Source organism: Acinonyx jubatus, chromosome X, assembly GCF_027475565.1.
Source record: "Acinonyx jubatus isolate Ajub_Pintada_27869175 chromosome X, VMU_Ajub_asm_v1.0, whole genome shotgun sequence".
Classification (NCBI taxonomy): Eukaryota; Metazoa; Chordata; class Mammalia; order Carnivora; family Felidae; genus Acinonyx; species Acinonyx jubatus.
Window position 1 is genome coordinate 50,769,220 of NC_069389.1, and position 12,165 is coordinate 50,781,384.

Genomic DNA, 12,165 nt, shown 5'->3' on the forward strand with positions numbered 1-12,165 from the left:
CTGGGAAAACAGCTACTGTCAGAAAAGCAGGTATCTTAGAACAGTTCAGTTTGAAGACTTCATTACAGCTATCAAATGTCAACTCCTCTCCATTCTCCCTCCTGTGATGGGCATTGTTTGGCTTGACTTGCCCATTCCTAAATCACAGAGGTACCAGATCTCCTGTGATGAACTGTTGAGTGAGCACTGGGGATGTGTCAGTTCTCAAGCCAGGTGACAGAAGAACCTGCTGAAGCTGCCACAGCAATGACTGAATGAAGTAAGGAAAGGAGATGTCAATTCAAAACTTTATCAAAAGGCAGAATAACTTGAGTGGAATAATAAATTTCTGTAAGTTTCCTTGTGGGAGCCCAAAAAGTTAGTGATCCATTTGGACTGGGGAATGTGGAAGGTTTTGAATAAGAGGCAGGGTTTGTTCTGGGTCTTCCCTGAAAAAAAAAGAGTAGGACTTACAGGCTTAGAATGAGGGAAGGGAATTCAAGAATGAGGGACTGACACTGGCAAAGGCCTATAGGAATGAAAATTTGTGAGAGAGCAAGGAACATTCAGGTAGATAAAGGATAGGTTGAATGAAAAGGAGTAGTAGCAGATAAGATTGGAAAGGTGGGCCTGGGCCAGCCTTGGGGGGGGCATGAATATAAAAATTGTAGGCAAATAGTGGTCCAGTAGACATACAGTAAGAAATGACCTACAGCAAGAAATGATTTTCATATTGTGACTCAATACACACATAGACAGATAAAAACTTGAAAACAAAAGTTTGTGAGAAGAACACCTACCATTTCTTATGCAATGTATGCTTATATTTTCTATCTTATTTTATTATTTTTTAATTTTTTAAAGTTTATTTATTTTTGAGAGAGAGAGACAGAGACAGAGTGTGAGCTGGGGAAGGGGCAGAGAGAGGGAGACACAGAATCCAAAGCAGGCTCCAGGCTCTGAGCTGCCAGCACAGAGCCCAATGTGGGGCTCCAACTCATGAACTGTGAGATCATGTCCTGAGTTGAAGTCAGACATTTAACTGACTGAGCCAACCAGGCCCCCCATTTATTTTATTTTAAAAAAGGTTTTATAAATGTTACTGGAAACTGACTAATTTATTTCATGAAACATATGGCTCATGACCTGTGTTTTGAAAAAAAAAATGCTATAGGCAATGGGAAGTCAGTAAATGTGTTTGAAGGATAACATAGTAACACCAGCGTTTTAGGAAGGCAGTTCTTAGAGCAATGTGGATGGCACTGAAGACAGGGAAGGAGAATGAAGACAGGAAAGTAATTCTGTAGGTACAAATGGATAAAACATTACAAAAACGCAGGACAGTCATGATGAAGGCATAATGGGGCAGTAAGTGTGGAAATGGAGAATAGGGCAGGAATTTGAGCCATATGGCAAATGTAGAAACAATAGGACTTACTAAGACATCAGATGTGAGTTATAAAAAAAATGTAAGCAACACTGACATTTAGGTTTCAATCTGAGGTAACTATTCAGAGAATAATGGCACTAAACCAGAAGTTTAGGGGAAGTACCTGGACTGGGGTAGGGGGAAACAAAGTCATAAGATTTGGCCAATGTAAGCATCATAGTGGAACAACCAGGTGGACAAGTCCAGGAGGCTGTGGGATGTATTGGGCTGAAGCTTGGAAGGATGCTAGGGGGTAGAGACTGGGGATTTGAAAGTAATATTTGAAGCCATAGGAGTATAGTTGGATGAAAGAAAGAAAAAAAGAGGACCCAGAGCAGAAACTTATACTTAAAAGAATCTCCTTCACACCACAAAACAGGCATGATTCTGACATATTATGGGTTCTGATTCAGACCACTGCAATACAATGAATATTACAATAATAAAAGCCAAATATTTTTTTGTTTCCTAATATATAAAAAGCTATGTTTACACTGTACTATAGTCTATTAAGTATGCAATAACATTATGTCTAAAAAAGATGTACATATGTTAAAAATATTTTATTGCTAAAAACAGCTAAACATCATGTGACATTTCAATGAATGATAATCTTTTTGCTAGTGGAGGGTCTTGCCTTGATGTTGATGTCTGCTGACTGATCAGGGTGATGGTTGGTGAAGTGTGGGGTTGCTGTGGCAATTTCTTAAAACAAGACAATGAAGTCTGCTATATTAATTGACTCTTTACATGAACGATATCTCTGTAGCATGTGATGCTGTTTGGTGACATTTTATCCCAGAAGTTCTTTTAAAATTGCAGTTAATCCTCTCAAACATTGCTGCTTTATCAACTAATATTTATGTAATATCCTAAATATTTCAACAATCTTCATGGCCTCTTCAATCTTTATGGCCTCTTCATTTCAACAATCTTCATGGCCTCTTCACCAGGAGTATATTCCATCCCAAGAAACCACTTTCTTTGCTCATCCATAGGAAGCAACTCCTCATCTGTTAAAGTTTTATCATGAGATTGCAGCAATCCAGTCACATCTTCAGGTTCCACTTCTAATTCCAGTTTTCTTGCTATTTGCACCACATCTGCAGTTAGTTCCTCCAATGAAGTTTTAAATCCTTTAAAGTCATCCATAAGGGTGCAATTATTTCTTCTAAGCTCCTGTCACTTTTGATATTTTGATCACTTCCCATGAACCATGAGTGTTCTTAATGACATCTAGAGTGGTTAACCTTTTCCAGAAGGTTTTCAATTTGCTTTACCCAGATACATCAGAGGAATCACTATCTATGACAGCTATAGCCTTACAAAATGTATTTCTTTAAAAAAATTTTTTTTGACATTTATGTATTATTTTTGAGAGACAAAGACAGAGTACAAACGGGGGAGGGGCAGAGAGAGAGAGAGGGAGACACAGAATCTGAAGCAGGCTCCAGGCTCTATCAGCACAGAGCTCAACGTGGTGCTTGAACTCGCAACTGTGAGATCATGACCTGAGCTGAAATTGGATGCTTAACTGACTGAGCCACTCAGGTGCCCCACAAAATGTGTTTCTTAAGGGTGAAATTACTCCTTGATCCATGGGCTACAGATGGATGCTGTGTTAGCAAGTTCAGAAACAACATTAATCTAGTTGTTCATTTCTATCAGATCTCTTGGGTGACCAGGTGCATTGTCAGTGAGCAGTAATATTTTGAAAGGACTTTTTTTTCTCAACAGTAGCCTCAATGGTAGGCTTAAAATATTCAGTAAACCATACTGTAAACAGATGTGCTTTCATCCAGGCTTTGTTGTTCTGTTTATAGAGCATAGGCAGAGTGGCTTTAGGATAATTCTTAAGGGCACTAGGATTTTCAGAATGGTAAATAAGCCCTGGCTTCAACCTACATTAGCCCCTAACAAGAGAGTTAGCCTGTCCTTTGAAGCTTTGAAACTAGGAATTGACTTCTCCTCTCTAGCTATGAAAGTTCTAGATGGCATCTATTTCCAGTATAAGGCTGTTACATCAACATTGCAAATCTACTGTTTAGTGTAGCCACCCTCATTAATGATCTTAGCGACATTTCTGGATAACTTGCTGCAGCTTTTACATCAGCACTTATTGCTTCACCTTGTACTTCTGTGTTATGGAGAATGCTTCTTTCCTTAAACCTCATGAACCAACTTCTGCTAGTTTCAAACTTTTCTTCTGCAGCTTACTCACTTCTCTCAGTCTTCAAATAATTAAAAGTTTTTGGGTCTTGCTTTGGATTAGGCTTTGGCTTAAGGGAATGTTGTGGCTTGTTTTATCTTCTATCCAGACCACTAAAACTTTCCCAATATAAGCAACAAAGCTGTTTTCCTTTCTTATTGCTCACGTGTTTATTGGAACAACACTTTCAACTTCCATCAGGAAATTTTCCTTTGCATTCACAACTTAGCTAACTGGCACAACAAGCCTAGCTTTTGGCCTGTCTCATCTTTTGACTTACCTTCCTCAGTAAGCTTAATAATTTCTAGCTTTTGATTTAAAGTGAGAAATGTGTTTCTTTCAATTGAACACTTAGAGATCATTGTAGGTTTATTAATTGGTCTAATGTCAATATTGATGTATCTCATTGTATAGGGAGGCTCAAGGATATGGGGAGAGATGGCAAAACATCTGGGCGGTGGAGAAGTCAGAATGGACACCATTTACTCATTAAGTCCACCATTTTATATGGCTGCAGTTCATGGCACCCTGAAACAATTACAATAATACATCACAGATCACTGACCACAGATCACCATAAGACATATAATAATAGTGAAAATTTTGAAATTTTACAAGAATTACCAAAATATGACATGGGAACATGAAGTGAGCAAATGATGTGGGAATAATGGCACCCAAAATCTTGCTTGATGCAGGGGTGATACAAACCTTCAATTTGTAAAAAAATGCACTATCTGCAAAGCACAATAAAATGAGGTATACGTGTATATACTTCCAAAATGTGTTTTCCCTTTTTAAGTGGGGAAAGCTCATTGTGTATAGATATGTGTGCATGGGTGAGTATAATGTGTGTTCATGAATGGAATGGGCATGTCAAAGAGGTACTAGTATGCTCTGGTTCATCTAGTGGTGGCTGCATTCACTTTCTCTGCCTCATAACTTCTTTTATTCCCTTTTCCATCTCCCTTTTTTGTTCTATTCTCCTCTTCCCCTTTCTACATATCTGTGTGCTCTTTCACCACCACTTGAAAGCCTAATGAATGGGTGAGCAAAATAGACCAGTGTGAGATTTGGGGCCTGTGATCTGGAGCACAGTGTTGCTGTGTGGTAGGGATTGTGAGGAAAGACAAGGCTGGACACATGGTCAGAGTCATGAGTGAGAAACGGTCTGTGGTGGAAGAATCTATTCCTGAGGCATTTCCTATTTCAAATTCTGCTGTTGGTATACATGAGCGCTGAGTATGAATGTACTTCTTTCTGGGCCTCCACCTGGGGAGTCTGTCTAGCTTCCAGCTTGTCTTAATCAGGTCTTTTGTTGATGTTGCTTGCCATCATCACTGCTACTTCAGCTTAGAAACAACATTATTGTTAGTTTTTAATCAAAATAGGCTGCTCTGCTCATACCTTCAAGGGATTTGAGAATAGAGTAGTTGAAGAACTGCATAATGGTTAATCAGATTAAAAGCATTTTTTGAAATGCATATGCCATGTGAATAGGATATATTCTCTCCCTTTGTTAGCTGTATGACCATAGATATGTTACCTAACCTCTCCGAGCCTCAATATCCTTACTGTAAAATGGGGAAAATAATTCCTACCAGATTTCCACTAGGAAGATTGAATATTAAATGACCCAAGAGCTTTGAAATTAGGTGATTAACAGATATGCTACCTCCTTTCTCCAGTTCTTTCTACCCTTTCCTTTGTTCCCTCCTTCTCTTCATCTCCCATACATGTTTACCTGTCTATGTGTGAACATCAAATATTTGTAGTACTCTCCTTACTTTAAATTCTTAAACCAAGTGATGCAACCTTTGTATATTACTGTAAAGTTGTCAAAAGCAAGCTAATTTAAATGATTTGGGGGACAGACACACCTAGAATTATTATATCTTCTTGGTGGCTTGGCCCTTTCTTATTATGTAATATCCCACTCTGTTCCTGGGATTTGTCTTTGCTCTGAAATCTGCTTTATCTGACATTAACACAGCCATGCCTGGTTTCTTTTAATTCAAGTTTCCATGGTATCTTTTCCCCTCCTTTTACTGTCAGCATATGTATATTATTATATCTGAAGTGCATTTTTTATAGATAGCATATGCTTGTATCACTTTTTAAATCCATTTTTAATTGGTGTGTTTAGACCACTTATATGCACATGATATTGGTATGTTAAACCGCAGCCTGCCATTTTATTTTGTGCTGTTTGTTCTCTCTGGTTTTAGTTTTTGTTTTTTCTTCTTTGTCCTGCTTTCCTATGGGTGACTTGCACATTTTTTTAATGTTTATTTTTGAGAGCGAGAGAGAGAGAGAGAGTGCGAGCAGGGTAGGGGCAGAGAGAGGGAGATAGAGAATCTGAAGCAGGCTCCAGGCTCTGAACTGTCACCACAGAGAACAACATGGGATTTAAACCCACAAACTGCAAGACCATGACCTGAGCTGAAGTCAACAACGCAGGGCTTGAACCCATGAACCGTGAGACCATGACCTGAGCTGAAGTCAGATGCTTAACCAACTGATTCACCCAGGAACCCCTTGAACATTTTTTTAAAATTCCACTTTGATTTATCTATAATGTTTTTGAGTGCATCTCTTTGTATAGCTTTTTTAGTGTTTCCTCTCATTATTACAGTATGTATGCATAATTTATCTCAGTCATCTGATGTCATCATTGTTATCAGCTGAAGTGAAATATACAAACATCATCCCACTTTTACATCCCTTTACACTCCCCTATTTGTGACATGAATGTCTTAAACATTTCTTCTATGTACATGGAGAATTACATGAGACAGGGAGATAAATTTCGATCCAATCATCAAACATAATTCAGACAACTCAAGAGAAAAAAAAAAAACTTTTCTTGTATTTACTCATGTTTTAGCTCACTGTGTTCTTCCTTGCAAGAGTCCTTTTACTGTTTATTTTGTGTTCAAAGAACCTACTTTAGTCATTAGTCATTCTTATAAGGTAGACTTCCTACTGATAAATTCCCTGCTTCAATTCATTTTAGAATGTCTTACTTAATTAATCCTTTTATTCATGTAGGATATTATCACTGGACATAAGATTTTGGGTTTCATTCAGGATTTCTTTCAGGGTTCATGATTCTCTTCCTTCAGCACTTGGAAAATGTTGTGCCAGTTCCTGCTAGGGTCTGGTCAATGTCTGATGAGAAATCTGTTGTCTTCTAATTTTTCCCCCTGAATGTATAGGTAAGGTGTTGTTTGTCTTTGGTTGCTTCCTAGATCTTTTCTTTGCCTTTTGCTTTCAGAAGGTTGATTATAATGTATCTTGGTGTGAATTTCTTCACATTTATCCTGATGGTGTTTGCTTAGCTTGATGATTCTGGAGGTTCAAGTCCTTTGCTCAATTTGGGAAGTTTTAGCCAGTATTTCTTCAAGTACTTTCATAGTCCTCATTTCTCCTCAATTCCTGAAATTCTGTTGACATAGATGTTAGATCTTTTTTATAGTCCCACAGGTCTGGAGGCTGTGCTTAAGTCTTTCTTTTATCTTATTTTTTTGGAATCTAATTTTCCTTTGTTTGGATTTTGATTCCTATAGTTTGATGTTTAAATTGTCTGATTTGTTCCTCTGTCTTCCCCATCTTGCTGTGGAGCCCATCCACTCAGTGTGTGTGTGTGTGTGTGTGTGTGTGTGTGTGTGTGTGTGTTTGTATATATGTATACAATTTAAAGTGGATTTTAAAAAATGATCAAACCATGTGCTGTGTATTAAAAATGTACTTCAAATATAATGATATAGGTAGGATGAGAGTAAAAAGAAATGATAACATGGAAACTTGAATTAAAAGAATCCAGGAGTGACTATGTTAATATCAGATAAAGCAGATTTCAGAGCAAAGGAACAGAGTAGGATATTACATAATAAGAGAGGTGAGGCCACCAAGAAAATATAACAATTCTAGACATGTATGCCCCCAATATGTATGTATGTATGTGGTATGTGTGCATGTGTCTGTGTGTATATATATGTGTGTGTGTGTGTGTGTACACATACATAATAATTTTCAGTTCATAAATTTCTGTTTAGTTCTCCTTTATGTTTTATATATCCTTGCTGAGACTTTCTATCTATATGCTGAGATATTCAATTTCATCATTTAAGTGTGGTGCAATCGCTTAGTGTATCATTTTTATGATAGCTGCTTTAAAATCCTTGTTGGGATGAGCACTGGGTATTGTATGGAAGCCAATTTGACAACAAATTATATTTAAAAAAATCCTTGCAAGATAATTCTAACATCTGTGTCATCTCAATGTTGGCATGTGTTTACTTTCTCTTGTCATTTAAGTTGATAATCTTGGTATGGCAAGTGATTTATCTAAAAATTAAATTTGGACAATAGATCTCTTTTAAATCTTTTGGTTTTTGCAGACCTGACATTTGTTTTTTTTTGTTTTGTTTTGTAGGAAGTGATCAGTATAAGTCCAGGTTCTCCACTGGGCCCCTGGTTGACTGCCAGGTTTGCAAGGGGCTCCTTGCTACTGCTGGTTGCTGGTGAGACTTCAGCCCTTTCTGTAGGCCTCTGATGTACCCATCCCAGCTAGTGGTAGGAATGCCTGGTTTATACTGGTAAGGGTAGAGGTTCCCCATGTATTCTCCACTGGTAGGAGTTACTTCCCTTGCTCTCAATTGTACCTTCTTTTGGGGTTGGGCAGAGGTTTCTTTAAAGTCCATTAAGAGTAAAAGTCTAGGTCTCCCACTTTCAGGCCTAAGCTTCTTATTACCTGTTATTAGCTTATTAGCTTATTGTTATTATGATAGCTGGCCTTCTGACACACCAAAGTATCTCACTCCCTATCTTCTTATAATTTTTCAGAAAAATATTGCAACATAACGCCCCTCTCCAGCCTTTCCCATGGACCCTCCATGGGATACAGTGGGAAAACCAGAGCCTCTGAATACAAATTGACTGGGTTCCTATCAAAATCTGGCATTTTCAAGCTGTTTGGCTCTGGGAAAGCTACTTAAATGTTCCGAGCTTCCATTTTCCCAGTTGTAAAAGAGATGTAGGAAGCTCTCCGGACTCTTGCTGAAATAAGCAATAGTGGGTCAGTGAGCTTGGCACACCAGGTGCTCAATAAATAATAATTCCCTTCCCTTTAAACCCCTGTGGAAGAGATGCAGACCATCCAAAGGAGAAAAAAAGCTCAAGTGCTTCCCTACACTGCCTATATGTGTGAGTCTCACCTAAGGCATTCACTCCAAGGATTAAATCTTTTGGTCCAAAGTCTTATTTCTTAAAGAGACATACTTGCTATCCACTCTCCCCCACTCCTGCTTTTCCCCAGGTTCTGTGAAAACACTCAAGGGAGACTGCCCAACCCAGGCCAAGCTGGAGTGGGCGAAGGGGTGTGGTTCTGGCAAAGCATAGTAGGTGCAGGAAAGCCCAAGAAGTCCACTTGCCAGATGATACTGTGTTCTGAGCAAGGACAACATCATTGCCTTGCTAATGCTGCTCCTGGAGGGAAAGGGTCAGGACACAGGCAACTCTAACTTTGCTTGTCTACCTTACACCTCTGGAGTCTTAGAACTGCAGTTGAGCTCCCACTTTCTGGCACAGCCACCACTTCCCCAGTCTCCATTGATCCCATCCTCCTTATGGAGCACCGGGTAGGAGAGGAAGAAGATGGTGAGTGTGTGAATGCAAAAATGACACACTCTGGAGTGCTTGAGTGCTTGCCATCCTCCCAGTCCCAGCCTGCTGGATACCGCTGCACCCCCAACTCTCAGTCCCTGGCAGCCACCACCAGCCCCAATGCACTGGACTTTGTTCTCAAAAGGCTAGCCTGAGTTCCAGGTCCTGAAGTTGATCAGGAGACTGAAAACAAAACAAAACAAAACAAAACAAAACAAAACAAACAAACAAACATCTTGACTCTTAAAAAGCAAGGAGCCAAATACACCCTGGAGCCAACAAACACTAAAAAAATAATGGATTTAAGAATGCTGTCCCCCAACTCCCATCCCTAGATGAAAAACGCTGTCTTGGAACCAACAACCCCCCCCCCCCAACCCCCCTGTGTCTCCATCTGGCTTTTCTATGACACTGGCAAGAGAGACGTCTCTGTTGGTCATTTTCTCTGCTAGTCTCAGTTCCGACACTTTCCAGCCTCCCTTCCATCCCTGAATTCCGTGCGTGGGTTCCTTTCCAGTCCCTCTCCACAAGTAGCTTAACAATAGATACTTTCCCTAGGTAACTCAGCTCCCTCCCGCAGCGGGGCATTTTGGGGGCTTCGAGGGGGTCTGGGAGGCGCTGCAACGTTCCACTTACCTGATCTCTTTAATGCTTTCCAATTTGCACATGATTTCTTGTTCATCTGCCATGCTTTTCACTCTCAATTTCTCGTCCTGAGAAATGTACAAACACACAAGTCCAGCGATACAATAGACACAACGTAACCACCTCCTCCAGGCAGGGGATCTGAGCCTGTGCGGTAAGGATTCTGAGCAGGCCTGGGAGCTGTAGTTCTTAGCTCCAAGAGAAGCCAGGCAGCGCAAGGACCAGCGAGACTACAACTCCCAGAAGGTCTAGCGAGACATGCCTATTTCGCTTCCTGCAGCCACATTTTAAATCAATTTGTCACAGATAATTATGTCAAAGGTTATGAGGTATTCTAGTGAACGGGGATGTTCCTCTAGCCCCTGCGGAAAAAATGGGAAAAAAATACACCGGAAGGCAACTGGAGAGATAAAAGACTTTCTCACTCACACCCCTCCAGGGGCCCTTACGCCCACTCATCCCCAAAAGGTAACCAGGAGTCAGTCGCTAATTAGTGGGCGCTTTGGGGCTGGAGAGAAACGCTGCAGAATTCTCTTTTGGGATGTTGAGTGTTCGGGTGGCAGCTAGGGGAATTAGTGGTTTTGGCATTCAGATGGAGATGCGGGAGGGCGGGGTTGGAGAAGAGGCAGGGGAGGAGGGAGTAGCTGCTAAAGCTGGGGGAGTGACCTAGTTCCTTCCAGCCTTCAATCCATTCTGAGCTCAGATTGTGCCAGTCAATGAAGGAGGCAAAAATGAATAAAAACAGGTCCTTGGCTTTGAGGAGCAGGAGAGCCTGTAAGGTGACCCATTAATTACAGTGCAGTGTTCTATCATAATACAGGAATGGATAAGGTGTAACCTGAGCAGAAAAGATGTAAATAGGTCTCAAAAGGTGACGGAGAATTTGCCAGACCATTGGGGAAGATAGACTTTCCAGGAGAAGGCACAACACATATATAAAGGAAAGGACAAGTGGACCACGGTGTCTGAAGTATAAGGTTCATATATGGGCTGTGGAGGTGGGAAAGAGAAGTGGGAAAAGTATGTAGAAAGCTGGGTTGGAGCCAGAATATGAAAGACCTTGAATGTCACACTAAAAAGTTTAGACTTAATCATATAGGCACACATTTATTCAATTTACATTTATTAAGTGCTTACTATGTGCCAAATAATACCAAATTATTTTATGTTTCAAAGCATGGGAGTGATAAGATTGGAGGGATATCTTAGGGAGGTAACTCTAGAGGCCAAGTGGAAAATGATTTGGAGGAGATGAGAGCTTGTAAGAAATAGTTACTTCCAAAGCACAGACTGGGCCAGAGAGCTGGACTTTACAAAAAGAAGACTTTGGCTCTCTCCCAACTAAAGGTGAATCAGTGTCTCTCTGAATGAGCTTTCCCTTTCTTTTTCTGGGCCTCAGTTTTCTTATTTGAAAAATGAACTTATTTAGCCCCACTTCAAAGGCTTGTTATAAGTATTCAGTGAGATCATCCCAATGGTACTGAATACAGGGCTTGGTAATTTTTAGGTGCTAGAGAAAAGTTAGTAGAATATATATCTCAGGACATTGTGGATGTCCACATTGATTTTTTAGAGGTTCTCTAAGGAAAAACGAAGCCCCTCTCTTCTTTGGATCCCAGAAATACCTTTCACAACCAGGAAATTTTCCATGGTGTCTAGCCCAATACTTTCTTGATGGTCTTTAAGATCCCTGTCATATAGTTCCACTAGTAAGCATTTGAAGACTATTGAGTTAACTTGTCACAAAGACTATGGGTCTGAGCTACCCTACCATAGAGTCCAGAGGCAAGAATTGGGCCAAGCTGTGTCCTGTAAGAGGAGGGCAAAGGGTACAAGTCTAAGTGCCTGGCACATATCAGCTACTGTGCTGAAAGCTGCATGTACAGTCCCTCATTTCATCCTCACAACCACTATGAAGGTGGTAAGTAGGTTCATCTCCTTTTACCAGGAAAAGAACGGACTCATATAGGGAAAGTGGCTTGGCCCAGTGGCCCAAGGCCAGCAACTCTTAGCTTCTATGAGTTTATCTTGGCTTCTTGACCTCTTCAATAACAGGTATCTCGCCTGCTCTTTACTGAGTTGTAAGAAACCAGGGTAGTTAAGAGAGGAAGGAAAATGTTATAGATAAACAAAGGGAAATAGAAATTATAGCCTTCTGCCCCTTTTCCTGAAGCAGTACTTAAAACAATATTCAAGCCAAACTGGTAGTCTTCTTATAGTAAGTGTTCAATAACTC

The 12,165-nt window shown here is 40.2% G+C and overlaps 1 protein-coding gene across 2 annotated transcripts in view; it reads right to left on the reverse strand.

Moving 5' to 3' along the window:
- ZC4H2 (zinc finger C4H2-type containing) overlaps positions 1-10,086 on the reverse strand; it is a 29,457-nt gene extending 19,371 nt beyond the window's left edge. The window contains exon 1 of one of the 2 annotated variants that reach the window (XM_015076832.3): positions 9,921-10,086. In XM_015076832.3, coding sequence (XP_014932318.1) covers positions 9,921-9,973 — 53 coding nt within the window. In that variant the 5' untranslated portion in view covers positions 9,974-10,086. The remainder of the gene's footprint in view (positions 1-9,920) is intronic. The other variant, XM_015076831.3, reaches the window with a different exon arrangement.
- Between the last annotated feature and the right edge of the window lie 2,079 nt (positions 10,087-12,165).